The 27,829-nt window shown below is 53.4% G+C and overlaps 3 protein-coding genes across 10 annotated transcripts in view; 1 reads left to right on the forward strand and 2 right to left on the reverse strand.

Annotated features, from left to right (window-relative positions):
* Positions 1-10,230, reverse strand: part of ZZEF1 (zinc finger ZZ-type and EF-hand domain containing 1) — a 103,732-nt gene extending 93,502 nt beyond the window's left edge. The window contains exon 1 of one of the 3 annotated variants that reach the window (XR_013445915.1): positions 9,776-10,230. Coding sequence is in view for 2 of the 3 variants with exons in the window: in XM_036078417.2 (XP_035934310.1) it covers positions 9,776-10,129 (354 nt within the window). In the remaining variant the exon portion in view is untranslated. The remainder of the gene's footprint in view (positions 1-9,775) is intronic. The other 2 variants (XM_036078417.2, XM_036078416.2) reach the window with 2 other exon arrangements.
* Positions 10,231-10,647: 417 nt separating this feature from the next.
* On the forward strand, positions 10,648-19,699 carry CYB5D2 (cytochrome b5 domain containing 2). Of its 2 annotated transcripts, none has more exons than XM_036078422.2 (4): positions 10,648-10,949; positions 14,070-14,210; positions 17,396-17,582; positions 18,925-19,699. In XM_036078422.2, exons 1-4 carry the CDS (start codon positions 10,700-10,702, stop codon positions 19,139-19,141), a joined length of 795 nt encoding a protein of 264 aa, XP_035934315.1. In that variant the 5' UTR covers positions 10,648-10,699; the 3' UTR covers positions 19,142-19,699. The 2 variants fall into 2 exon arrangements, with proteins under 2 accessions (XP_035934315.1, XP_077923867.1); XM_078067741.1 differs by lacking the exon at positions 10,648-10,949 and adding an exon at positions 11,906-12,034.
* Positions 19,700-22,653: 2,954 nt separating this feature from the next.
* The window catches only part of ANKFY1 (ankyrin repeat and FYVE domain containing 1), an 84,699-nt gene continuing 79,523 nt past the window's right edge, over positions 22,654-27,829 (reverse strand). For all 5 annotated transcript variants that reach the window (XM_036078419.2, XM_036078421.2, XM_078067739.1 and 2 more), the window contains 2 exons: positions 26,652-26,742; positions 22,654-26,253 (listed from right to left, as the gene is read on the reverse strand). In XM_036078419.2, the coding sequence (XP_035934312.1) occupies positions 26,121-26,253; positions 26,652-26,742 (224 nt within the window). In that variant the 3' untranslated portion in view covers positions 22,654-26,120. The remainder of the gene's footprint in view (positions 26,254-26,651; positions 26,743-27,829) is intronic.

Consider the following 27,829-nt stretch of genomic DNA (forward strand, 5'->3'; position numbering starts at 1 on the left):
TCGCCCTCGAAAATCCTCACAGCCTTAGAAAAGACGGATGTGCAAACCAACAGTAGCAATGTGATGTGTAATGATTATCACAACAGAACTATAGCATAAACAACTACAGTACCTAACATTTACTGAGTATTTACTAAGCACCAGGCAGAGCTCCAAGCACCTCAGCTGGGTCAACTCCTATTTTCCGCGACAACCCTAAAGGTAGGTACTACCCTCTTACTAGTGAGGGACAGAGAGGTGAAGTATTTTGTTCAAGGTCACAAGGTTAGTACCAGTAAACAATGGCACTTGGATTTGAATCGTGGTACACTTTGGGATCCTACACTATGTGCCACTACGCCAGGAGCTAACAGACACTCCAGAGGCCAGAAGCCCAAAAGGGACTGGGATGTTCGGGGGAAATGGCCCTGAGAAAACCACCCCTGCACTGAGCTTTAATGAGTAACTAGGAATTTGTAAGCATGTGGAGATGAGGCAGCCATCATAGGTAGAGGGGCCAGAATGTGAGCATGGACACAGAGTGCATGGATGACCTCGAGGACTCTCCTGCTTGGTGTGGCTCGGAGGCAGGGCAGCAGACGAAGAGACAGAAGTCAGAATAGAGAGAGCCTGGCCCATCAGGCTGAGGAGCTCCATCGCATAGTAAGGGTACCAGGAGGCCACTGGAGAATATTAAGAGAGGAGAAGACTGATCATTCCAGATCTATTTAAACCCTCAAATTGGAATGGACCTACCAATCTCTTAACATACATGCCTTCGCACGGCTTGAACTCCTTCTCCAGTGTCTCTGTGACACACATTGGTGATGGGAAGCTCATGTCTTCTGACCAGTTCTGACAGCAACAACTCTCTTCTCTGTATAATGAATGGAAATGTGTCTCTCTAATGTCCACCACCTATGGGGCGCTTCAGAACACATCTGATCCCTCTGCCCCAAAACAGCCCACGGATCACTAAACATGGTGGTCAACAGGCCCCGAGTCTCCCTCAGCCAGTTCTCTATCTGCTCCGGCTTTAGTCTCATTCCCATGCTGGCTGTCCCCTCTGGGACCCTCCAGTTTGACATAACCTCAGAGCAGTGCGTCTCAAGTCTCACTGGCTGATCCACTGTAAGAAATACATTTCGGGGGGCGCCTGGGTGGCTCAGTCGGTGAAGCATCTGCCTTCGGCTCAGATCATGATCCCAGGGTCCTTGTCACCCCACATCAGGCTCCCTGCTCCGCAGGAAGCCTGCTTCTCCCTCTGCCCCTCCCCCTCCCCTCTGTTTGTGCTCGCTCTATCTCTGTCACTGTCTCTCTCAAATAAATAAAATCTTAAAAAAAAAAAAAAAAGGAAAGAAATACATTTCAGGGGCATGGCTCAGTCGGTGAAGCATCTGCCTTCGGCTCAGGTCATGACCCCAGGGTCCTGGGATCGAGCCCCGTGTCAGGCTCCCTGCTCCGCGGGGAGCCTGCTTCTCCCTCTCCCTCTGCCACTCCCCCTGCCTGTGATCTCTCTCTCTCTCTCTGTCAAATAAATAAAATAAAATAAAATAAAATAAAATAAAATAAAAAATAAAATAAAAAAGAAATACATTTCTGTGATACTGATATAAAAGTCTCATGAAACAATGTAATACTTTCTTATCAGATACAACGTACCCTAATCTTTTCTATTCCATTCTATTCTTTCGTGTTTCACAGGCAAGTTAACACTCACCAGATTCCCAACAGTTTGAAACTTTACAGCCTGGAACATGGGGCCCCAAACCCAACTGAATACAGTGGGTCTGGCCCTAACTGTGCAAAGTGAAGCAAGTCGACCTTCTCTCTAAAAACAAAGCAATGCCCCCTATTTCCAAGGAGCTAACACCCATCTCCATGCAGACAGTAACCTGGCCGCTGTATCTTCCTCCTCCTCTCCTGATTCAGGCCTCTTCCTACCACACCCACTTACGTGCTTTGCCATCTACACCGTAACCATTCGGGCAGCACCCAAGTGCAGGCCCTCTGCACGCAGCACGTAAGAGATAAAAAGTGTAACACAGTCAGACTAAGGGGAAGTGTGGATGCAAGGATGGTGCCAAATTCACCACTTCTCTGTGAGACCCGGGACAAGACTCTGGGCCCCTAAGTCTCAACCCCTCTTCCTGTCCAACCTTTCCTCATAGCTTGTTGTGAAGACTCGAAGGTCTCACAAACAAGACTATGCCTAGTAAACTGCAAAGAACTGTTATTACAATCTCGTTAGAAGGCCTGTATACCACCTGCAGATGGTTCATACTTATTGATCCACCCTGCAGACAAGAGAGAGAAGTAGACTGGTCGACTGCAGATTTCCATCCATTTGCCCCAGCCCAAGGGCAACATGGGACAACGCTCAGACCATTCCTGCTTAACCTCCTTAACCACCTGTGGGATCAAGACCACGGTACACATGAGAATGTGCCAAAATCCTCACAGACCAGAACGGGGGCACACAGCAGCAGAACGCATGCATGGGGCTTCATACAAAGGCTGGACACTGGTTCAACCTGGGAGAAACAAGCTGCATAAGAGATGTGGAGCTGGTCCCAGTCCTGCCACTTGCTGGCTGAGGCTCACCTCTCCACTTACGGCCTCAGTTTACCCATCTGTGAGATCGTGCTACCTCCATGTCTGAAAGGGCTGTCAGAAGACGGAGTAAACCCTCCTAGGGCAGGGCCGGAGCAACAGAGAAGAACACCACTAACAGCAGGAAGGGTGTGCCAGGCACTGTTCTAGGAGCTCTACGTGCACTAACTCGTCGAATCCTCATGCTAACCATACAGGGTAGCTACCGTTATCATGCGCATCTTTTAGGAGAGACAGCTGAGATGCAGAGTGGTTGTGTGAGTTAATCACATGGCTTGGAGGATGGTGGAACCAGGATTTTCCCACATGCAGTTTGACCCCAGAGCCCAAGTCTGAAACTCAGGCTGAAGAATAGTGAAACAGGTAGACATACAAAACAGCAAGTTCACTGATACTGTTAACAGACTCACCACACAGCTGTCCAGGATGTTACAGAAGGGACTCCTTTATTGGGCAAGGGGAGGGGACAGGTTGCATGCAATGCTTACTAAGGTCCCCCCCAACTCATACTCTAGACGAGGTGCCAAAGGAGTGCCATTCCCAAACTCTGCCACACTCTTTCACCCCAATTTATCTGCACATACTATACCTTTTTTTTTTTTTTTTTTTGAGAGCAAACGTGCAAGCAGGGTGGGGAGGAGGGGCAGAGGGAGGAGGAGAGAGAGAATCCAAGCAGACTCCACACTGAGCACAGAGTCCTTCACAGGGCTCGATCTCACAACCTCGCTGCAATCATGACCTGAGCTGAAATCAAGAGGCAGATGCTCAAACGACTGAGCCACCCAGGCACCCCTGTGCTATACCTTTCAACTCTATCCCTTCCTTCGTTTGCCTGGCAAATTCTTCCAGTCTCTCAAGCCCTGGTTTGGTGAAGCCTTTCCCAAACTCCATGCTACTGTTAAACGCTCCTCTGTGGTCCCTGAAAGTGAAAGGCTTAGGATGGAGCAAAGGGCTAAAGGGGGTAAAGGGAGCCAAGGACAAAATCCCATATGTATGAGAAACTGTGAATGGGCTTGGCCGGCTAAAAAGCACCAGGAGATAAGAGTGGAAAGGTATACAGACCTAAAGGTTAACCTAACATTTGAGTCTAAAAGCAATGGGGAGCCACTGCAGTTTCTACAGTACGACAGGACATGATGAAGTGGTATTTTGGAAATCAGGGGAAGGTAGAACAAAGCTGTGACCTTTCCTCTATAGCTCTTCTTCTCCAGAGAAGCCAATACCATCATCCCCAACACAGCAAAGCACACAGGGTCAAAATAACCTCCAGTTCACCCAGCATCTTTCTCTCCTACACTGCCTGTCACCATCACTGGCCATCACTCACTGAAGGCTTCCGTATGCCGGAGCAGCGCAGGCAGGTGGGCGGGGGGCCTCACAGCCAAACGGCAGGGCAAGACCAGACAGTGCGCTCCCAATGCCAAACAGGCAACAAGAGCCTCAAGGGCGGGGCCAAAACAGAGTTATACAGAAGACACGGAACCATGGAACCATGCCACGAGAAACACTTGGTCCTGACCGGGTGATGGTGCCGAGTCAGGGAATCGGAGAACTGAGAGAAACAAGGTCCACACACAGGACAAGGCAGGTGTCCCACTGGCTAGGGCACAGGGCTCGAGCAGGGGAACAGAGGCAGATGAGGCCAGCCCGTGGGCTCTCGCCCATTCTGAGCAATGTGTATTTGACTCTTCAGGCAACAGGGAGTCTCTGCAGGCTCTGAACTGAGGGCAAGTGATGTCTGTAACCTGCTTCATCTTTCCCGCACAGACAGAAGTCTCTCACACTCTGTGTCTTCAAAGGGTAGAGAATTACATCTGCATAATTCTATTAGCATAGTTCTTGGGCTCAGAGCCATTCTAAACTAACTGATTAAAACTTTTGACCTGATAATGACAAATGGTATTTTTCTCTAAATTTCCTCTAAACCAAACTAAGACCCTTTTTAAGTTTTCACTATAACTATATTTAACTGTTTCCCCAAACATCAAAAAATACCTTACTACTCCGAGGTTACAGACTGACTAGAAAGTACGAGGCTGGAGAACCAGTCAGTCTGCTAACCCAACCTGAGGGTCGTGGGGGCAGCGCACTTACCACCACAGCTGCGCTGAGGTGGTTAGTAGGTGGACGATAATGGTCCTGCCCTCAGACTTTACAGCCTAATGAATTTCACAAAGGAAGCACCAGAGCTAGTGTGGCAAATTAATAAAATAAGGCCTATTTCTCTCAAATTCCCACCTGAAAGCCATCTGCCATCATCCTCTGTTCAGCACCTCTTCCTGCCCGACACACTACATAATTTTCTGGAAGCAGAGCGTACTGAGAGCACAAACACGGACTCTCTAATCTCTGGTGTCAAACAGGTATTTATCTTTAACTCTATTCCTCATCTGTATAAAAGTCAGTTAGCTACTGCTCCCTAGGACCAAACCAGAGTCCTTCCCCATGGGCCACACCTATCACGAGAGAAGGTACGTCACTATAAAATGATAAACCTTCAGACTTTGATCTATAGTACAACTCCAGCAACTTCTTTAGGGTACCACCTCCAACAACGAAGGTCGTGGGACCATGAAGGCAAGACACCTGGGGGCGCAGAGGGCAGTGCAGATCTGGAGCCAAGGGCAGGCATATAAAACTTGGAAACACGTGGCATTATAATAATAATGTATACCAAAGGTAACCTGCTCTACTGTGCTGGGTCTCATAAAATGAAAGAAGGAAAAAAACCTCATCATTTCAGTTGCTATAAAGACATTATATTATCATTTCCCTTAAACCTTTAAACTTGAAGTATCACAATACATTTTCACAAGCTTACGTGTAAAATTAACTAAGACACAGAATTATCTACTTACTCAAACCAAAGGACAGACTTATTTTAGAGCACGGAATCACATATATGGCTAATACTTATCTTCTTGGACATTTCTCCGTATAATTACTCCATACTTACGGACAGGACAACCACTGTGAGTTATCCCAATCAGCTTTTCAAACCCTGGCTAAGCCTTCACATGCAGACAGACCTGCTCTCTTCAACTAGCAAGTGCTAACCAGCAGGAAGGGAAAGTCACCAGATCTCAGTATCAGGCCAACCCCAACTGTCCCCGTACCAAATCTAATAAAGGTGAAGAGGCTTCAAGAAAAATGCATGATGCTTTTTCTCAAATTTGAATTATTCTTGCTAGGTCTCCCTTAGCATGTAGGGAAAAATTAAAGAATTAAGGCTAAAAAAAAAAAAAAAAAATGATGAGACTAAAGAAAAATAATCCCAGAGAAACAGGTCCTTAGAGGAGGAAGGGTGCAGGGCTTGAAGTCAGAAGACTCACACTAGAGTGGTAGTCCCAGAATTTATTTCCCCATCTTACTTGAGTGAGTCCCTGAACCCTACAGTGTCTTCAGTCTCATCCTCAGTGTGGTGGCTGGGGTCACCCACCAGCCTTGCATGGCTGGCCTAAATCACTAGACACCAGGTATGTGAACACATTGTAGAGAGTGAGGGGGGATAACCATACAGATGTGAAAGAAGACTTCCAAACACGTATTTTGTGAGTTTGGTGGATGGATACTTAATACCCTATGACACAGCTCTAGGTGGCCCCAGGGATTTTTACAAAAGTAAAATAACGAACTTGCAACATTTTACAAGTCACCAGTTCTTATTGCTGGGCTTCTGACTCCTTAATGTTTATTTCTGCCACAGTGTGACTACTGGGATTTTGAGTTTCATAACAGGAAGGTACAACCACTCAGGTTTTTCTTCCCATATATTTCTCTGGTTACAGTGGCTGAACGACCTCTGGATTTAACTATGCTCAACAGTCCATGGACCACCTCCAAGGGATTTAAGTTCTCACAGAGCACACATACACACACACATCACAGTAGGAGGAAACAATGTGGCTATTTTCTCATGAAAACCCAATGAACAAACAGATGGCTGTATCTCAAGCAGACTTCTCTCCTAGGACTCCCAGTCTGAGAGAGACCTCCACTTAGCTGCCCCATGGACACATTAAGCTCAGCATGGCCAAACCAAACTCATCTTCTGTCTCCAGGTCTTCCCTTCCTGAGAAGTTTCTGTTCTCAATAAACAGCCCTATCACCTTTCCAGTTGCTTAAGACAGTAATGTTGGTGGAGTCATCCTTAATTCCTTTCCCCTTCTAATCCTCTGCTCACACATAAGTCTCAAGGGGGCTTATTCTACTTCCTAAATAGCTCTCAAAATTGTTCATGCCATTTTAGCTGCCAACACCCCAGCCCCAAGCCACTTAGTTTCTTACCTGAACTGTCGTAATAGCTTCCTAACTGATCTGCTTGGACCCACTCTAGCCCCTCTACAACCGGCTCCCCAGAAGGCAGCCACAGCATCATGTACCTTGCTCCAGTTTCCAAACTCCTATATAACAGAGGCTGCAAAGGACTCCCCATGACCTGATTCCTGCCTACTTCTCTACCCTTGCTCTTCTCCTTCTGCATTCAAGGATCTAGCCATGTGTGTTACACTACTTATTGCAACCTGGTATCTGTTCTCCTCTTTCTCAGTAATCACATCCTTATTTTTCAGCTAAATACATGGCCATTGAATAGAAATCTTTCCCAGCCTCCCTTGCAGCTCAGTGTGGCCATGTCACTGGGCTTGAGCCAATGGGAGGTGAGCCCTGCCCTTAAGAAAGGAGGTGTGGCCCTCTCCTTCCATTTCCCTTTCCTGCAGTTGTAATGCACAAAGTGACAGCTGAAGGAATCATTTGGGTCATTAGGTAGAAGGTGCCTGTGGAGGATGACAGCACAAGATGGATGGGGCCAGGTCCCTGATGACTGAAACTGCCATGTCAAACCTGGACTACCCACCTGGACTTTTTCATAAGAAGCTTGTTTACTATTTTTTTTTAAAGATTTTATTTATTTATTTGACAGAGAGAGAGCACAAGCAGGGGGAGTGGCAGGCAGAGGGAGAGGGAGAAGCAGGCTCCCCGCAGAGCAGGGGGAGCCTGATGTGGGACCCAATCCCAGGACCCAGGGATCACGACCCGAGCCGAAGGCAGACGCTTCACCAACTGAGCCACCCAGGCGCCCAGAAGCTTGTCTACTGTTTAAACTACTGATGCACTGACTTTTCTGTCCCTTGCAGCAGTTTTATCTAAGCCTCATACATCACACCATTCTTCCAGATTCTCCATTCTCTGGACTTTGACTTGTGCATGGAATTCCCTCTCCCTGAAACACCGCTAACTCTTCTGCTCCTCGTCTGTTATCTATCACCCTTCGAATCTGAGCTGAAATGTGACTTTCCAGGTAAGTTTTCCTTGACTTCCTAGGTGAGGTTAAATCCTCCTGCTATATTTTCCCTTACACCTTCCTTTGGCTAATACTCACTATACCTATAATTGCTGGGTTCACGTGAGTCTCCTTCAGTACCACACACTCTTTAAGAGCAAGTATCTGCTTTGTCCACTGTCATCCAAGTGCCTGGTACTCAGTATATGCCCAAAAAATATTTGCCCAATGAAAAATATCATAACCCTTGAGTGATTTCTGAACCACACCTTAAGGACTTCTTGGCATTGGACGCCTGGGGGTTCAGTTGGTTAAGCGTCTGCCTTCAGCTCAGGTCATGATCTCAGGGTCCTGGGATCGAGTCCCGCATCGGGCTCCCTGCTCTGCGGGGAGTCTGCTTCTCCCTCTGCCCCTCCCTCTGCCCATGCTCTCTCTCTCTCTCTCTCTAAGTAAATAAATAAAATATTTTTTAAAAAAGGACTCCTGGCCTTACATTATAGGACTCCTGTCACCTCTGCTTGTAGCTCTAGTCCTGTCAGACACTCTCAATGTAAATACTGTTTCTCTCCATTCTCTTCTGGACAATTCTGAAATGTGCCAACTCCTTCAACAGATCTACACAGCTCTTTCTAGCGCCCCTTCATTTTCTGTTAATACACCCAGAGCTAGAAAGTGAAGTATTATGTGGACGCTTGGAATTAATATATATAGATGGAGACCCTTCACTAACTAGTATGACCACATCTTCAAGAACTAGGATGTCTTACAGGTAATTTTTAAAAGAAAATATAAGAAACATACAAACCCTATTGTCTGAATTCTGACCATATACAGGAAAACATTCTTAAAGTATTTTAAAAGCCTCTGGCTGTAAAGTGTACATCACTTTTTAACGGCATTACAAGCACCTGTCAGTTTACTGCTTTATATGCTCACCCTTCACTGACACTGAAGATTCTACACGGCTTACTCACTTTCACAAATCAAGCATCTTTTTGTTGTAACACTGTGGAGTTAAAGAAATAGGGTCCCAAGAAGAAGGCAGTGGGACATAAGACAAAGAAGCAAACAAATCAAGAGATCTGAGTGCTAGGTCTTAGGTTGCCAATGAGTCAGTGGGAGACCCTGGATCAGTTCTCTTTTTAACTGTAAAATGAAATGTACAAGTAATTCCTAACACCCCTTCTGAGAAAAAAATATTTTGTTGCCGTATCAATTTGCTGTTCGTGATTTAACAGAGATGATGTTAGTGATTATGCCCAAAACTGTGTCATTACAAGTACTGTCGGGAAACCTGGTATTTGCCTGTCAGTTTCAGGTTACACGGAGATTTAAATGAGTCTTACTATCTAAAAACAAATGTGTATTTTGGAAAAGCTAGTTTTTGTGTGATGAGAATGGCTTTTAGAATGTGAGCTTTTCCAGTACATGTCATTCTCCTCCCACATTTGCTGGGCGCCCACACTGGATTCAGAAGGTGCTCTGTAAAATCCCACCGGTCAATAAAACAGAATGGTTTTCACTGCCACTCCCTTGATCCCTAGGCCTCCGTTCCCTTCAACCGTCCCGGAGCCTGATAAGGAAGCTCCGGAGAGCAGCCGAGGCAGCGTCAGGCAACAGCACAAATGTCTGCATTACAAGAACATGCAAAGACATTTGGGCTTGTCGAGCTCTTCAAATCAAGGACGGACTAGTCCAGGCTTTCCACACCTCTAGTAGAGGTTACAGAGATTCTCAGCCGTCTCCCGCGCTGTACAGGCTGGATGCGAGCGCTCCAAGCTCCCATTCTCAGAACCCGCACCCTACGGGGTCCTGCCTGGCCAGTCTAGAGCCACTGCCCACCTCTTCACACCCGCCTGCCCCCGCCCCGCCCCCGCCCCGCAGTCGCCAGCCGGTCCTGACCTCCTCGAACTGCTCGCCCGAGCAGCCGGCGCCACGAGCCTCCAGCAGCTCCCGGAACTGCTCCAGGGTGACTGACTCTTCGCCGCGGCCCAGCCGCTCTTCCAGCCAGCGCAACAGCGCGCCGTGGTGCCTAGACACCAGAGACTCGCACGGCGGCGCGGGCCGCAACGCCGCCGCCGCCTCTCGCAGTCGGGCCGGCTCCAGCAGCGCCGCGGCGGGCGGCAGCGCCGGTGCCGGGGGGCCCGAGCCGGAGATCGTGCCCGAGTCCGCGGCCCAGTCCTGGTGCGGACCCCAGCCCTCGCCCCCCGCGGCAGCCGCTTCGTCTTCACTGCTGTGACTCGGAGCGTTCCCCATGGAGTCTCCGTCTCGGGCGCCCGGCTGTGCCGCCGCCGCCGCCTCCCCGCCTCGACCTGTCAACCTCCGGCGGCACCCGGCGGGCGGGGACGGGGAGGGGACGACGGCGGCAGAGGCTTCCGGCTTCCTCGCCGTCAAGCGAGGCCTGCTGTCGCAAAGGCGCCGTCAAGCGGACTCAAGCAGATGCCGTAAGACAGAGAGCGGAGGACGGCTTGAGCAGGGGGTGGAAACCCGATTTCCCAGAGGGCGAGTCCGTCCTAACGTCTACGTCATCCCGCAGCCTCCTTTGCCGCCATCTTTGTTGGGGGTGGCAACGGCGTGGCCGAGCCTTCGGCGCTTACACTCTCGCTCTCTCTCCACGTTCACTACCTACGCTGAAAAAAAGCGAAGCCAGGGAGTGGAGCCGGGAGTGGTCTTTCGCCAAAGCCGTTTTCCCTTCAGTACCCCGTTGTCCCCTGGGTGGCGCGGGCGGGACGACGGGGCGTCGCGCCGGTGACGTCCGCCGGTGGCGTCGCGCCTGCGTCGCCGCCATCTTGGCCGCGGAAGGCGGGGCGGCCGCCTGCGGCCTGCATGCTGAGGCTCGGCGGGCGTGGGCTCTTGCTGGGCCTAGCCGCCGCAGCGGCGGCGGCGGCGGCGGCACGGTGGATGGGCTGGTGGAGCGGCCGCGCTGGCCTTCGCCTTTTCGTCCCCGAGGAGCTGGCCCGCTACCGCGGCGGCCCCGGGGACCCGGGCCTCTACTTGGCGTTGCTCGGCCGCGTCTACGATGTGTCCTCCGGCCGGAGGCACTACGAGCCAGGGGCCCACTATAGCGGCTTCGCAGGTATCAGCGAGGCGGCCGGTCGCCGCCCGTGCGTCGTTCGTCCGTGCACTCATTCATGCACTTGTTCGTTCGTTCGTTCATTCATTCATAAGCCCGTTTCTCCGCACAGTCATCAGGCTGATGTGGGGGCCGTGCTCGGCTGCACCATCCCGCTGGGGTCCGACGCCCGGGCGGGACGGTGGCCCGCTGTTAGCAGCCCAGCCCGTCCCCTCCCTGTCTTTCCCAGGCGTTCTTTGCGACGTAGGTTCGAGAAACAGGCTTCTGGCCGCTTGTCTGTTACCCCCCGGCCGGGCAGAAGCCCCCGGACAGGTGCTCCGCGCCGCACTGCGTGGCTCAGCGCGCAGCGAAGCGTGGGCCCGTGTCCTGCCCGCAGAGGTCCCCTGCTGACTCCAGTCGTCTCTTCAGGATGTCCGTGTCCAAGTTCCCCCGAAAAATAGTACGTTTGGTGTGAGTCGTTCTTGTTTCTAGTACAGACGCACTTACGTCCATTAAAGATTATCAGGTTAGAGCACAGAGAAAGGTCTGGTCACCTTTACGGTCTTTCAGAACTTAGGAGAAAGCTGCACGGATGTTAGGCCTGGAACGTTTGTCAAACGAAATTTATTCTGCTGTCCTGTTTTATAGTTGAGGGCAGTGGCGAATGGGATTTGTTGACAGGCTTTGGACCAGGACCACCAGCCTGTCCAACCAGGCTGGAGGGATAACCATCTCCCAGGTTAATAGGAACAAACAGATGCTGAGCTTAGGGCCAGTGACTAGGCTGATGTTAAATAAGCACTTTCCATTTGTCATAGTGTCAGAGTTGGGAAGCTGCCTCTGGTACTTAAATACAAGTCACTTCCTGTCTCTAGGGAGAACTTCAGAAATGGAAGCCTTGACAGAGAAGGAATTCGGGTCAGTTGGTGTTGCCAAGCTCCTCAAACAGCCCAGCAAGGAAAGGAACTTACCCGGAGCTACACGGTGATCTAGCAGCAGAGCTGGGCCTGGCGTCAGGGTTCATTCACCTGCCCGTGGAGGGCAGTCTGCAGTGCACAGCCCCATCCCACCCTGGCGTGGCCGCCCCAGCAGGATGCACGAGCGTGAACGTAAAACCTTTCATCCCCGGGGGCACTGTTCTTTGCAGTGTGCTCTGGCGTCTGCCGAGCTCCTCTGTGCCCGTTGCACACTCAGCATCTATGCACTGACCACTGCTATGCAGCCCGCCTTGTGCCAGGTGCTGAGGAATCAGAAATGCGTGCTCCCCACCACCCACACAGCCTAGGAGGGAAGCAGAGATGTGCATTCATGCAGTCAATGTTTGTATTATTGTCTATTAAGATATAATTCACACAATATAAAATCCACCCTTTTAAAGTATGCACTTCAGTACTTTTTAATATAGTTAGAAAGTTGTGCAAACATCAGCATCATCTAGTTCCAGGAATTTTATCACCCCCAAAGAAACCCCATACCCGTTAGCAGTCACTCCCCAGTCCCTCCTACCCCTCAGCCCCTGGCACCCTCTGTCCACTTCCATCTGAAGATTTGCCTGTTTGGACTTTTCATATCAGTTGGAATCATACATGAGGCCTTTGTGTCTGGCTTCTTTCACTTAGCGCAGCATTTTCAAAGTTCATCCAGGCTGTATCGTCACGTGTCAGTACTGCATTCCGCTTTGTGGCCAAGTAATATTCTGTTGAATGTATATAGCACATTTTGTGTATTTAATCATCATTTGTTGGACGTTTTGGTTGTTTCCGTTTTTTGCCTATTATGAAAACACGGCTATGAACATATATGTGCACATTTTTGTTTGGACCTATGTTTTCAGTTCTCATGTAGTAATGCTTGTGTTTCGCTTTTTGAGAAACTGCCAAGTTATTTTCTAAAGTGGCTGTACTCCTACCATCAATGTAGTAGAGTTCCAGTTTCTCCACATTCTCACCAAACTGGTCATCTTTTTGATTATAGTCATTTAATGGGTTTGATGTGGTAGCCCATTGTGGTTTTGATTATTTGCGTTTCCCTAATAACTATGATGTTGAGTATCTTTTTATGTGCTTGTTGACCATTTGTGTATCTTCCGTGAAGAAAGGTCTATTCAAATCCTTTTCCGTTTTTTAATTGGGTTGTCTTTTTACTTTGAGTTGTGAGAGTTCTTTATATACTCTGGATACTAGGCCCTTATCAGATCCATGATTTGTGAATATTTTCTCCCCTTTTCACTTTCTTGATAGTGTGCTGTAGTGCACAAAATTAAAAAAAATTTTTTTTTAAGATTTTATTTATTTATTTGACAGAGAGACACAGCGAGAGAGGGAACACAAACAGGGGGAGTGGGAGAGGGGAGAAGCAGGCTTCCCACTGAGCAGGGAGCCCAATGCAGGACTCGATCCCAGGACCCCGGGATCATGACCCGAGCCGAAGGCAGGCGCTTAACGACTGAGCCACCCAGGCACCCCCAAAATTTAAAAATTTTGATCGAGTTTATTTTTTCTTTGTTAGCTTGTGCTTTTGGTGTCCTATCTAAGAAACCATCACCTAATCCAAGGGCACAAACATTTACACCTATGTTTTCTTCTAAGAATTTTACAGTTTGAGCTCAGACATTCATGTCATTGATCTATTTTGAGTTAATTTTATATATGTTGTGAGGTAGGGGCCCATTTTCATTCTTCTGCATGTTGCTATCCAGTTGTCCAAGCACCATTTGTTGAAAACACTATTCTTTCCCCCTTTGAATTATTGAAATAATTATTGAGAATTGACTTACTGAAAATCAACTGTAAATGCATGGGTTTCATTCAGCCAATATTTATTGATAATTACTAAAGACTAGGCACTACCAGACACTGGGGAATCAATACTGAGTTTGGTGTGTTCTCTGCCCTGATAAAACTTGCAGACTAGTAGAAAAGGCAGACATTAGATAGTTATTACATCAACAATTAATGAGTTATTTTGTGACAGGTGTTAAAAGGAAGATATACTTGTGTTAACATCTATCCCAGCGAGGGGAGATGAGCTTTTCCTGGAGATGGGGATTAGGGGTTTCCAGATGATTCTCAGAAAATAAGTTCTTGAGTTGGTACAGTGCCGGCGATTTACGAGCTCATCTACTTGGAAACCTGTCTCCTGCAGGCCGGGATGCATCGAGGGCGTTTGTGACTGGGGACTACTCTGAAGCAGGCCTGGTGGACCATGTAGCTGACTTGTCGTTTTCGGAGGTGCTCGCCCTTCAAAATTGGCTTTCATTCTACGAGAAGAATTACGAATTCGTTGGTAGGTATTCCACAGGTCGTTTCCATAGATTCTATTCAGTTGTCCTGCAATTTTTTAAAAGAGTTAGAGTTCTTTGGGGATTGGACTCAAGGTTAAAATCTGTACAATACCCATGAAATTTTCCCCTTAAACTCTGGTTGTTAGTGTGGCCATGAGTCCCCGAAGGAAGTGTTTGGTACACTTGTTTCTCTCACTCATACTCTTGGGAGAGGATGATCCTGCCATTTGCTTTGGCCTCTGTGGCCCCAAAGCCAGGGGTTGCCTGCCACACCTTGAACCACCAGCTCCAGGAGCCTCGCTGGGTCCCAGGCATCGGGCTTCAGCACCCAGTCGGGAAGGCTCGAGGCCTACGTTTGTGTGCAGTTTTGACAGATACTCTTACTTAGCCCTGTAGGGAGACCAGCATTAGTCTGTGTCCATCCCAAAGGAACTGTTTCCCAAACACTTGTTAAAGCCAGTTGTGCCGGGCAAGCAAGGAGGGAATCACCTTTGAAATAGAAAGACACCTAACAGTGTCCCAAAGAAATGTTAGACTCTAAACACTAGAGTGCTTTGTAAACACTGAAAATTGGGGTGGTTGGGGCCCTTTTCCCTCTATGGAGCCCAACTGGACCCGCTGACTGCCTGGGGAGCATCAGTGCTCCTCACCACCAGAATGGGTCTCGGTTGGGAGCGTTCCGTCTCTGCCCCTAACACCTCTGACTGTCTGCTCTGTCTTGACCACTTGGGTTACCTTTTCTGAGAACCTTGGCCTTTGCCCGAGCTCCTCCGCTCCCTCCACATCCAGCTGACCAGAACACCCACAGTTCTTTCTGCGTCCAGCCCCCCCACCACACACACTTGTTGGCTCCTGCCCTCCCGGCCTGCACACCCCCTTCTGGGTTTTCCTCCGGGCTGTCCCGGGCCATTCCTGACACCACAACCACGTCTGCACTGAAGGGACTGAGAGCTCTCTGCAGACCTTCAGGAGGCTGGGTTCTCCCTTTTTCCCGGGAGGTTGGTTGAAATATTACCAGGTTAATAAGGAAAAGAAATCCTAACACAAAAGAAAAAGAATAGAGCCCTGAGAGTGGGCAAAGACTGCCAGACCAAACATGTCATCCTGATATTTGGGGAGCAAACTGCTGTGTTTGAACAGTGTTAGCGTATGTGTGTGAGGGTCGGGGAGGGACTGTAGTCAGTCAGCATGTATTTGAATACCTACTCTGGGTAAGTGATGGTTCTGGTCCTCATGGGGACCGGACCAGGGATGAGTTGAATGCAGGTCCTGCCCTCTTTTGGCTCGTTCTATAGGAGGTGGGCTATGTTAGGCTCTTTCGGGCCCAGAAAAGCCCCATCAGAGGGGGCAGTGAAGACAGGAAGCCATCTCGGCAGCCAGTGGCCAAGCCTCACAGGCAAATGAGATGTCTTTGTGTTCTGGATACAGTGTTGGCTTGGAGACCCAGCCGCTGGTGACCGCCATTCTCACAACACAGCTTCTCCAACTCTTTCTCTGTTGCCTCTATGACTCCTGCCTCTGTGGGTCTCATGTCTAAAACCCAGCACGACAGGCTTGTCGCCGTGCACAAAGAGACCCTCTAGGAGGAAGTTTTCTGCTAGATCAACTCAGAGGCTGCGCCTTGATCCCCTCCTATATTCTAATAAGCACGGAAAGTGAATGCTCTGTACTGGGCTATTTTGAGTGCTGGGGCCTCACTGGTGGGCAGGAGAGACATACAGAAACAAGTAAACCGCCCACACAATTCCAGTTGGGACTGAGTGTAAATAAAGCGGATTGACTGTGTGTGGGGTGTGGTATGTGGCACTTTTGAGCAGATGGTCAGGGGAGGCCTGTTGGAGGGGACAGTAGGTGAGCAGAGACCTGGATGTGAGGAGCCAGTCAGACTGAGGTCTGGGAAGAGTATTCCAGGCTGAGGGAACAGTGCCGAGACGGGGAGCAGCTAAGCACGGTCAGCACATAGGAAGGAAGCCAGCGTGCAGAGCCGACAGCACACTGGGGAAGGGAGGAACGGCTTGGGAAGAGTTTGCAGAAGCAAAGAGAAGTCAGATGGCAAGAGTCTTGGAGGCCTTGACAAGAAGTCTGTATTTTATCCACATGCTTTCAGAAGCCATGGCATGGAGGAGATAGGAGGTGACTCATGTTTTCCAAAAATCAGTCAGTTGCTTTGTGCAGAAAGAACTGAAGTAGCCGGATCATCAGGAAGCCGCAGCTGCAGGCTGTAGTTTGGGTGAGAAATGGAGAAGGTGGCCAGAACCGCGGTGTCTTCTAGAGGCCGGCCGGACGAGATTTGCTGTTGGATGGACATGAGCACAGGAAAGTGTATGTTGTATACGAAGGAGCAGCAGCTCCTAATCCAGGTCACACAAGTGACGTAAACAGAATTGGACCAGTCGGGATGGTTGGACGTGAGGGGGGACGAAGCTGCCCCTGGCGGCCCAGTAGTGCAGGGCTCAAGGCCGCTCAGGCACCTGCTCCTCTTGGCCGGCCCTTCCAGAAGCACTTTCTGCTGCTGCTTCCTGTGGCAGGTGCTGCGGGAAGGGGCCTGCACATCAGGACTCAGAGACGAAAGTCCCTGCCCCAAAGGAGAGCTGACCCCTCTGGCTCAGGCCTGCAGGTTCATGGACCACTTGCTGGCTGTTTCCATTCAGTTCGTGCACCGCAGGACTGAGGGAGAGAGGATGGTGGAGGGAGAGCGTGGGCGCCAGCTTCAGAGCCCTCCCAGCTACTCAGCCTCCGTCTCTCTCCTAGGTTGCTCTGAGGGTTTGCAGAATGTTGGTGAAGCACAAGCGTAGCACCTGACCCTGAGTAAATGCTCAATAAATGACTTATTGATAGTTCTGCAAGACAAAATCGTTTCACTTTGGGAAGAATTGAGCCACAAAAGTGTGACCCAGTAAGCCAGTCATTTGTCGTGCGTTTATGGAACACATCCCGCGTGCCTCCAGCACCGTGGAGCGCCGAGGAAGGAATCACATGCAGTTCTGCCCTCCAGGCAGCGCTGTCTGCATGTGGGGAAGGGTGGGCGGCCTCCGTATGGGGGAGTCCGCAGCTAGCGCAGTCTCGCTTCTATGTGGGGTCTTGTCAGACGTCAAGGGGTTCTTAGTCCTGAGCCAGAAACCCTGGGAGCTTGGGTTTCACCGTGGAGGTGACCGAGACCCTGACCTCAGCTGTCCCGTCACCACAGGAAGGGTGATAGGACGGTTCTACGGAGAGGACGGCCTCCCTACGCCGGAACTGACCCAGGTGGAAGCCATGATCAGCCGAGGCTCGGAGGCGGGCCGGCGGGCGCTGGAGGAGAAGCAGACGTTCCCACCGTGCAATGCCGAGTGGAGCTCCAGCAGGGGCAGCCGGCTGTGGTGTTCCCCGGAGAGGTACACAGGCTTCCCTCCCACACGTGACTCGGTGACACCATAACCCAGCTGTCCACCCAGGGGGACTCTTTGAAAGTACAGGCATTCTGGGTAGCGAGTCTCAACTGGCTACGTGTCCGAGGCTTCTGGGGCCCCTGACAACCAGGTGAGGTGAGGGTGGGGACCCGGGCGTGTGTTTTGTTTGCTTGCACTCCCCAGAGACCCTGGCCTGGGATGAGCAGGCCCAAGTACAGCTGCTCAATTTGGCCTGTTGATCCGTCCAAGGGCCTCTGTTCCCTCTTGTCTGCACAAATCCCGGCCGCCTACAGGGACGAGGAGGCGGGGCCGGCCCGCGGCACGAAACATGGCAACTGCTGAGTGTTTCCGAGAAGCCCTTTCCAGGAGAAATAAAGTGAGGGGAGCCCGATTAGGGTAGATGCCCCAGAGATTATTCCCGGGTTGTTTGGGGGCAGCTGGAAGAAAAACAGGTGTTTAATTATCAGGCCCTCAATCCCCTTAACTCTGATGCAGAGAATGGGACCCCCCAGCCCCGGCACACACAGCAAGCTTCAAGGGCCTCAAGTACGAGCTCAGCTCTCCCTGAGAAGCAGGGGATCCCCTTCCTCAAGTGTAAGCTGTGTACGTCCACCCTCTTCTCTGTGGAGAGGCCTTCTTGCTCTCCTTGTGCAGACGAGAGCCAACAGCCAAAGCTGCTAGCTTTCCCCAGGCCCAGCCCCTGTGTCTATCACGTTTCCTCCACCTTAATTCAGGGAGCAGGTGTGGAAGGGGCAGGAAGGAAAGCTCCTGTTCAGTTTTGAAGAGACAGGGCCTGGTCTCCAGAAGGAGGGGCTCGGGGAACCTGGCCTGCCCACCTGAGGGCCTGTTTGCCGGTCTCGGTGGCCCCCTCTGGCCTCACTGCCTTCCCTCCCCCGGCGAGTCCACCCTATCCCTGTGCCTCAGCCCGGTCTGTTTTAACTCCCTTTGGAAACGACAAAGGAGTCCTGAGTTCAGACAGGGACTGGGTGTGGAGTAAGGGGCAGGGAAGGAGTGCGAGAGGCGCTAGGATGCAGTGGGGGATTGGAGCCAGACACTGTTTCTGAGACGCTCACGGGCCAGTAGGGGAGAGCCTTTCCCAGGTGTTCGCAGTGCGGGGAAGTAGCGCTGGCTCCTGGGAAGGCACAGGGCAGGGCCCGGGAGCACCGGGACGGCAGGGGAAGCTGGAGGAAGTCAGGAGAGCCGGCAGGGTTAGGGGACGCATGCTGCAGACCGCCGCCTTGGGAAATCGCCAGGTGGCCTACCCCGCTCCCCTCCCCAGAGACTCGAGTTCCTGCTGGTAACACGTCCTTGTTCCTTCTGTCCTCAGCGGAGGTGTGAGCAGAGACTGGATCGGTGTCCCCAGGAAGCTGTACAAGCCGGGTGCCAAGGAGCCCCACTGTGTGTGCGTGAGAACAACTGGACCCCCTAGCGACCAGTCACCGGGCCTCCCTGCAGACACGAACCGTGGGGACTTGGACCACCCCAGCTTGGGGGAGTACACGGGCTGCCCACCCCTGGCCATCACCTGCTCCTTCCCGCTGTGAGCCCGTGCCCCAGATGGTGATAACCCACAGAGAACCCTGCCTGGAAGCACCCTGCCCATACTCTGCAAACATGGCCCACGCCCCTCACCGAGAGCTCACCCTCCTGTGCCTGAGACCAGAGCGCGCCGGCCTGCCCGGTACCGGTCAGCCTGTTTGTGATCTACTCGCCATCCTTCTTCAGAGCCCTCAGACGGTAATGCGTGCAAATCTGACCAACTCAAAACTAACTGGACTGCCATGCCCGGCCTGTAACTCCCCACCCGGCTAGGGCACTGGGGGCACTGGCAAATCGGAGACAGGCAGACGCGTCCAGAGAAGCCACGGATCACTCAGAGCGTCCCTGTAACTCTTCTAGGTTCCCCTGATTTTACCTCCGCCCTGAGCCAAGCCACACCCAGTTGATGGGAGCCGAGCCCAGCCGGGAGAGGGAACAATGAAACAGGGCAGGCTAATCCTGGAGGGGAAGGGCTTTCGCTTATACGGAGGCAGCAAATCCAGACGCCTCCGAGCAACAGTTTGAAGTGAGGATATTCTTTCTCTCTTAAACATTTAGAATTAGGTGTGGGAGAAGTCTGCTTTTTGATCAAAAAGTGGTTTCTCTGCTGTGATGCCTCTCCCGGTGGGGTGTGTGTCCAGGGCAACCCGTCACCCCTACGCCGACCCCACTGACCGGAGGAGCTTCTTACTGGGGACCTCCCCTGCCGCCCCCCCCACCTGCCTCATGGCGCTTCCCCCTCCTGAAGGAAACCCTCCTCTGTGGCACTGATCTACTTGTGGCCACACTGCATGTACTCAGGGTCCTTGCTCCTCAGCCCCCCTCTGCTGTGCAGCAGGCTAGACTCTGCCCTCCTCACCCCACGGCCATGGCCGTCCGGGACTGGCCACACCTGACGGCCTCCGGGAAACCCTCCCTTGGCTCTTGCCTGATCCTCTTTTCTCCCCCAGGCACCCCTCTCGGCCCATGAGCCCCCCCCCCAGGTCTCCTCACTCCCACCTCAGCTGCATCCAGATAGGCGGCTCCCTGGAGCACGTCCTAGGCACCCAGACTCCACACTTCCGGAATTCAGTCACCTTGTGATGTCACACCAAGTGAGGACCCCGGCAGCCATCCAGGATGCCTTCCTCTGCTCCTCCCCTCCTCCCACCCCATCTCAGGGCCCCGGCTCTCCCCCCAACCCCCCGTCAGCAGCCTCCCCAGCTCTGGGCTGTCATTTCTCGCGTGGAAGCAGCAAGTCTCACTGTCTTCTCCCACACCGCCCTCCGCCCTGTTGTGAGCGGTCACCCTGGATGACCAGGGCACCCCCCCCCACCTTCAGTGACTTACCACGTCCACGGCCCTCCCACCACCTCCCCGTGCACTGGGGCACCCTTCCCTGCAGCCTCGTCCACCGCACCGTGCCTGCGGAACCTCCACCAGGCTGCCCCTCCTGCCTGGACTGGCACCTCTCGGGAGGCAGGCACCTGCGCTTGCCCGGCCTGCCTGCAGCCTTGTTCTCTTGTAAGACGACAACCCAGGTTTCCCGTCCGCCTCTCTCCCTGCACAAGGACGGAGGGCTCCCCAGCTTGGTGTCCTGCACCCCCAATACCCAGCACGGGGTGTAAGTGCGCGAGTTAGCTCTTAGTCTGCAGATGAGGCAGCACAGAGCAGTGCAGCTGAGCCTCGAACTCCAGGTTCTTGCCCCGACTCCGTGCTGTTTGCACCCCTCCATAGCTCGCTGTGTCCCTGTGGGGTGGGAGGGGGCAGGCAAGGCTCACCTCGGGGAGGTTACAGTGGGCGACAGGAGCCCCGCTAGAGCCCTAGAGGCCATCCTCGGGGTGGGAGTGAGGGACAGTGTGGGGGCCAGGTGCAGAGGAGTTCAGACCCTCCCAAAACATACTGAAAATAGAAATGAACGGAACAAGGCACCCTGTCATCCCAGCCGAGTGTGGCCAGGGGGGCCCTGGGCACCCACTCTCTGCCGGACAGCAGGCTGCTCACTTCCTCTTTGCTGCCACCATGTACTTTATTGCGAAGAGCTCCTTGTGTTGGGGTGGCGGTCGAATCTTCAAAGGGCTCAGCCGTGATGAAGCTCGTGGTTACTGGAGCAGTCGCTCTGCTTCGTCCTTCCAGAGTGGCCCCAGGGCAGAGCTCTGGTGGATGGAGGCAGGCCCCCCAGGACAGCTCTGGCAGGGATGACTCGCTGGAGAGGGAGACGATGTTGGGCAGGGGGCTTCATCTGTTCTCATGTAACCTCTCTGCCAGCCTTGAGAGGGTCCGGAGAAGGGGCACAACAGAGCTGAGCTGTTCCCCCACATCTGCTTTCCTGCTGCCCCCATGAGCAGGGCTGCGTTGAGCATGCTGGGCAGCTGCCCGCCCCCACCCAGGAGTGGAGCGCCTGGGGTCAAAGGGAGCCACACCAGACCATCGCCCATCCCCGACTCGTTTAGCTCTGGGACAACTGGGATCTGAAAGACCCCGTGCACAGGTTGGGGCCCTGTCCAGAAATCCGTGGTGCCCCTCAGAGGAGGATGAAGTGAACGCCCCACCCCTGTCTTGAGAGCTCCCCCAGCAGCAGAGCCCCCAGACTCCTGCAGGGAAACCGCAGACGTTGCTCCCATCAGCCCCCACTGGAGGGGACTCTGTGTCCTTGCATGAGAGGAGGGGCACGTTACCCATTTCTGATGACCTCCCTCAAGGAAAGAAACCGCATGAGCCAGGAAGGACCGTGGTCACCACCCCGGCTTTATGGGTGCAGACGCTAAGGCCCAGAAGTTAGGATACTTGCCCAATACTGTCAGCGAATCAGTAACAGAACGAAAACCCAGTGCTCTTCCCCGGCTGGGCAAACAGTGTGGGAGTCTATGCAGGCCCGGTTCTTGTTTGTACTCACATATTAGGACTAGTGGTCCCCTCAAGGGCGGCTGTTAGGTTTACAGGAGATTGTCCTGTGGAAGCACTTAACAGTGCTCGTTAACCATGAGAAAAGCCAGCAGAGAATGAGCTCTGTCTCCACAGCTGGTCTGAACCAGGGGGGAGCAAGCTGGAAGACTGAGAAAGGGAGTGCGTCCGCCCCAGCACGTGCAACGGCCGGGGGGGGGGGGGAGGCGCAGGGCAGCAGCTAGATTTGTATGATCTACTCAGAGGCGTTGTGGGCCCCTCGACTTCACACCTTCCCTAGTGTTCTCTGAAACCCCCAGTGCCAGTCCTCCCTCTAGACCACGACCAGCAGAACCCTCGCCGGGTCTGGGTCCTCCGGAGGAGTCAGAGGGAGCGCGGCCACCCCCGCAGCCTGGGCTGACACCGCTCCAGGCGGCCGGTCGGTTATGCCTAAAACAGCTACTTTTTGACTGCTGTCGCCGATGTGCTTCTGAAAAGTGTCGGAAATCCAAACTTTCCTAGAGGGTGCGCTATTTAAGGAACGTGTTCACATGTCAGGAGTTAATGGGTTAGCCCGGTGATGGGTATTAAGGCGGGCACGTTCTGCATGGAGCACTGGGTGTTACATGGGAACAATGAATCATGGAACACTACATCAAAAAAAAATTTGTTTTTAATGCTTATTGGTACTTCGGCATTAAAAACTATGAATGTCTTATTAAAGTTTCCACTTGAAATGCACAATTTTACCTCATTTTATTGTAAGGAATTGTTACAGAAAATGCAAATATCAGTATTTGAAAATACATTCCATTACGTGGACTCCAAAGAAACAACGCCGATCAAAGCGTCCTGGTCCTACACACGACACCGACGTCCCGCACTGAGCACCGCGCCCTGGACAGCTCGGAAGCCCAAGCGACCCACCCGCACGTGCGCCTTCAGTTCCTGCCCCGCTGCCGCCCTGCCCCCGGCCTCACGCATCTGCCCCGAGGGGACAAGCCACGAAGTCGAGCGCTCCAGGTGTGTGTTGTGTGCAACAGGCTAGCGTGTGATTTATACCACAAAGGGACGGTACGGGCAGTGATCTTCCAGAGAAAGTCGTTAAGGCATCCATGACAACTTCGGGGAATTCATTAAGTGTTTTTATCTCGTCAAGCAGTCAGCTCTTCACGAACTACTTTATTAAATTACAATGCGAATGTGGCTTCCACGCCCGTCCTCTCCTGCGGCTGGCGAGAGCAGTCCCAGCGCTGCAAGACGACTTGTGTCAGGAGCTCCTTCGGTGCCCGTCGCGACAGCGTCTCACTCACCTGCGCAGTATCACCTGTCACCTGGGGGCTCGGTGCACCTTTCGGGTCTAAGCATCACCCAGCCCCTCCCGAGGCTTTCCCTCCACTTCACGCCCAAGGACAAGACCAGCGCAGAATCGTTCGGTGGCACAGGCGGGGGCCGCGAGCGGAGCGGGGGCGAACCCGCCGGCACGCTGGCCTCCGCGCAGGCACGGCCACAAATGACCCGGGGCTGAGGTAGAGGACTAGCGGGCACGGGGACCCCACTGCTGGAGAGAGTACGGCAGGCGAGCCTCGACCAAACCGCGGACTGGGGCGGGCAGCGCGCAGGCAGCAGACTGCAGACGCAACACAAGTTCTGATGCATCACGTGGCGAGACACACTACAGTCACCGAGAACTAGAAAATCCTAAGTGGAGGCACTTGAGTTGGGTGGGTGTTCCCGCGCCGGAGGATCGCAGCAAGCCAGCCGCTGGGCGCACACGCAGCGCGGGCCGGAGACCGCGGGGGACGCTGTCCAGCGGGCCCGGCGGCGAGCAGGAGGCAGGCAGGGCTGACGCCGCGGAACAACGCTCACGGGTGCGCACGCTGTGTTTCGGAAAGTTTGTTCTTCCCGCTGTACTCCTCACACCTGGCGGCTCTGAATAAAACTGAGATTCCGCTACTAGTATTTAAGCTACGGATTAAACTGTAACGAGAACAGCCCTGCGGTTCCACAGCGCGTCGAGTGCCAGCAAGGGCGGTGCCGGGGGGTCCCACGGGCAGCCGCACGCAGCCCAGCGAGCACCCCCGTGGCCCCGGAGACCCCCCGAGGCTGTGGAAAGGGGCCCTGTCTACACGTACAGGGCACAGCCTGAAGCCGGCGCAGAACTCACAAGATGCTCCCCCGTTCTGTGGCTGCTCAGTACCGCAGCCGTCCCTGGACTCCATGAAGAAACAGAAGCTGGACTCGACATATTTTAAACAGGCCTTTTAAGATTTTTAAGTGCAATAAGAGGCAAGATTGTTACTACAACTGGTAATGGCAGGGCAGGAGCTAGACCGTCAGCCTCACCCCCGATGGACTTCCCATCCTCCGCGCTCCACCATGAACATGAAAAGAGCGAGTATGAAAGTACCAACTGCCTCGATTCACATCTGAAGCGTAATTATCTTACCTTCCAACTACAGAACCAGGCCACCTCACGAAGCCCTGCTTCCTCGTGGCCCCGTTCAGGCACCAGAAAATGGAAGCTGACCACAGGCCTCACGTAGGCAAGTGTCTGCCAAGACCAGCTGTTCCTCTGTAAAAAGTCTATAGGAAATGTGTCACAGACTTAGGGGACTGGGGAACTCTTCTATTTTTTTCTTTTAAACATTGTGCACAAGCTCATATTAACATAGAAAGCTTATATATTTCATAAATCACAGAAATATTAAAAAGTAGCACTCTGGTTTATCAGCTCATTTTACACACACATTTAGGCAACAAAATGTATAAATCTACAGCAACAGAAAGAACATACTACTACCCAAAAAAATATTTAGTCCCTTTACACATATACCCATACTTCATTAATGCAAAAACAATGTAGTGGTTGTTAAATGTCTGAAAAATCAGCATTACGATCGAGACTGTTAATCTCTGAGAATAATTTAGGAACACACATGTTCATCTCAGAGTTTCTTTCTTTAAAGCAGTGCTAGAAGTTTCTCTTTACATTTTTTAAAAACTGGCCAAACCTTCCAAAGGAGACGTTCAGCGCCACAGGGTTAGCATACGCACTAGCAGCGACTAGGGCCAGGAAGCTCTGGGGCCTCATTCCGCCGACGAGCCAGCGTATTCCCAACCGGCTCGCACCTGCTGGGCGGGGCAAGCCGCTGGGAACTCGGGGTTCCTGCACCTGCCGGCCTGAGGCTGCACGATCCCCTCCCCACCGCTGGGCCCGGGTGACACTCTTGCTCCCAGGGACACTCCGCAGCTCCCTGTGCACTGAGGTCCCATCAGAGCTGATCATTAGAATCACTAATGCGTGGATGTGTGAGGCTATTTCTGAATGTGGGTTTTTAAATCGCAATCAGCCATAATGCAGCGATATAAAAAGTGCAGCACAATCAAAGTGCACCTCTACCACCATGCCCCGGTGGCAGAGCGAGGCCTCCGCAGACAGGACACAGCCAGACGAGAGAACGAGACGCTGCACTCCTGAACCCAGGAGTGTGAAGACGGGTAAAGCTTTCAGTTGTTAAGGCCACGATTTTTCAGCTCTCATCTTTGAACCCTGTTTAGAAAGATTTCACCTTTTTTAAAGGGGCAGCTCACTAAAAATCTCAGCTTAGGTTTTAAAAAAAAAAAAAAGAAAGAAAAAAGGACTTCGGGCAAGAGTATCCTATGATCTTTATGAAAACGCTGCGCACTGCCACTTACCCAGAGTGAAGACAGCGCTCACCGAGCGGCCAGACGCCCGCCTCCCCCTGTGGGGCTCTGACCGCCCGTCCGCCCGCCCGCGCAGGAAGACCACAGCAATGCTCGACACGGACACTAAGCTACTGGGAGGGGAATGGTTTTCCGAGTGTCCTTGTAAGTTGCAAGCAGAATGGGGTCCAACTCCTGTCACAGGTGCCACTGAGGCGACACGGCCTGCCCCCCCGAGTCATCCAGTGACCTCGATCCCAGTCGGACACACGGACAACCCACCGGATCCTTGAAATGGGGTCAATCACACCGGGGTCCTTAATCGCTCAGTCTGTTCCGCAGGAAGACGGGCCGGCCAACCCCTGCTCTGGGTTGGTCAGGCTGGTGGGCAGAACAGCTGCTGGGGAGGCGACCGGGGTGTGGCCTGGGGGCTCCCTAAGAGACCCCTCCCAGAGTCAGTACATCAAAGCAAATGTTGCAAACTCGCACGGGCTTGTTCAGATCAAACTTTATAATAGGAATCTCCTTGGTCGAGCATTTATGGCAAAGAAGGCGTCCGCAGTGGCGGCTGTGGAAGCAAAGCAAGGGGGTGTGAGGGGGGCCTCCAGCAGCCCCGGCAGCGCCGATTAGGTGTGCCTGCCGCACACCAACACGTGTCCTACTGCGTCAGTGCGAACACAATCCTGGCCTGTGGGCACGTTACGGGGCTAGCAGGGAAGGCTCTTCAAGATCAAGAGCCCCTCAGCGACAGCCAAGGCACGGCTCGTTCTGCCAGGGCCCAGCTCCTCGGCTCTCGGGAGCAGGGAGGCCCCCACCCTCCCCGCGCACCGCCTGCCGCGGCATCGCCCCAGCGGCTCAGGCTCCGCGCGGGGCCCTGGCGGGTTCACGGCTCCTCGCGGAGAAAGGCAGAAGCAGTGACGGGCAGAAGTGCCGTCGCCCCTCTGGCGAGCAACCCCGGGGCCTTACCAGTGATGTTTGCGAGTCGTGACTCCAAACTTGGCGGCACACTCGTAACAGGTGGACCCGTCGCACCACGGAGGCTCCTTGGACAGCATGTCTGCAAGGACAGGCGGAGAGAACCCGTCCCCATCAGAGTGACCGTGCCAGGTGGCCTGGGGGCCATCGCAGTGACACGTGGGCGCAAAAGCAACGTGCTCTGAGCCATCAGGGAAAGCGTACTGGGGAGGCTCTGGAGCCCCAGCACTTGCCAGGAGGGCTGGGGCAAGAGGGGCGGTGCTCGAGGCGCTGTGACAGCACGGCGTCTGTGGGGGACACGGGGGGTCAGGGGCGGCCAGACCGGGAGGCACACTGGGAGAGACCGGTGGCCGGGAAGACCGACAGGGGCCACACGGCAAGGGGCCCGGGCCCGTGGGGGAGGAGCAGGTGGCTGCACGGGGCTGGGCCGAGAGCGAGCAGCAAAGGTGACGGAGGGGCCGGTCTGTGGCGTGGGCACCGGCAGGAGGGGCAGGAGCGGCGGAGCCGGAGCGGGTGAGGGCCTGGTGTGAGCTGCGGAGCCCCCGGGCTGGGAACGATCAGCACGGGTAGCAGAACCACGCCAGCCCTCCGCCACGCGGAAGTGCTCTGCCCGCGCTCGCCGCCTGAGCTCACAGGGAGGGGGCAGCACGTGATCGGTCACTGCCAGCACCTTCCACACCGGCCCCCGTGGCGGCTCCCGTTCCGAGCTCTGAGAAGGCGGCCCATGTACACGGCAAACAGCGCTCTGCTGCGGAGCACGCGGGGACACAGGCAAGTCACCCACGCCAACATCACGGAGCTGCTAGGAGCCTGGGAGCGCGTGCCTCTGCCCAGACCCTGGGCTAGTAACGCCGTGCCGGCGCCACCTCGGCAGGGACGCGACGACACTGGCAAATACAAGACCACCCAGAGTGCACGCTCCTCGCTACAGAAGGAACAGAGGAGGGGTCAGTGGGGCAGAGGCAGAAGGCTGTCCTGAAGGACGCAGAGCCTGCATCGGTGGAAGGATGAAGGATGTGTAGAGAAGCTGCCGGGGGCCGAGCAAGGGTGACCTGCCCTCACGAACAGACGCATTTGTGAGTTTATGGATCGCTGGTGGGATTGGGGGGCGGGGGACGGACGGGACCCCAGAGTGCTCTGGAGACTGCTCACAGCCCCTCTCCCACCAC

The sequence above is a fragment of the Halichoerus grypus genome, chromosome 2 (genome assembly GCF_964656455.1).
Source record: "Halichoerus grypus chromosome 2, mHalGry1.hap1.1, whole genome shotgun sequence".
In the NCBI taxonomy this organism is placed as follows: Eukaryota; Metazoa; Chordata; class Mammalia; order Carnivora; family Phocidae; genus Halichoerus; species Halichoerus grypus.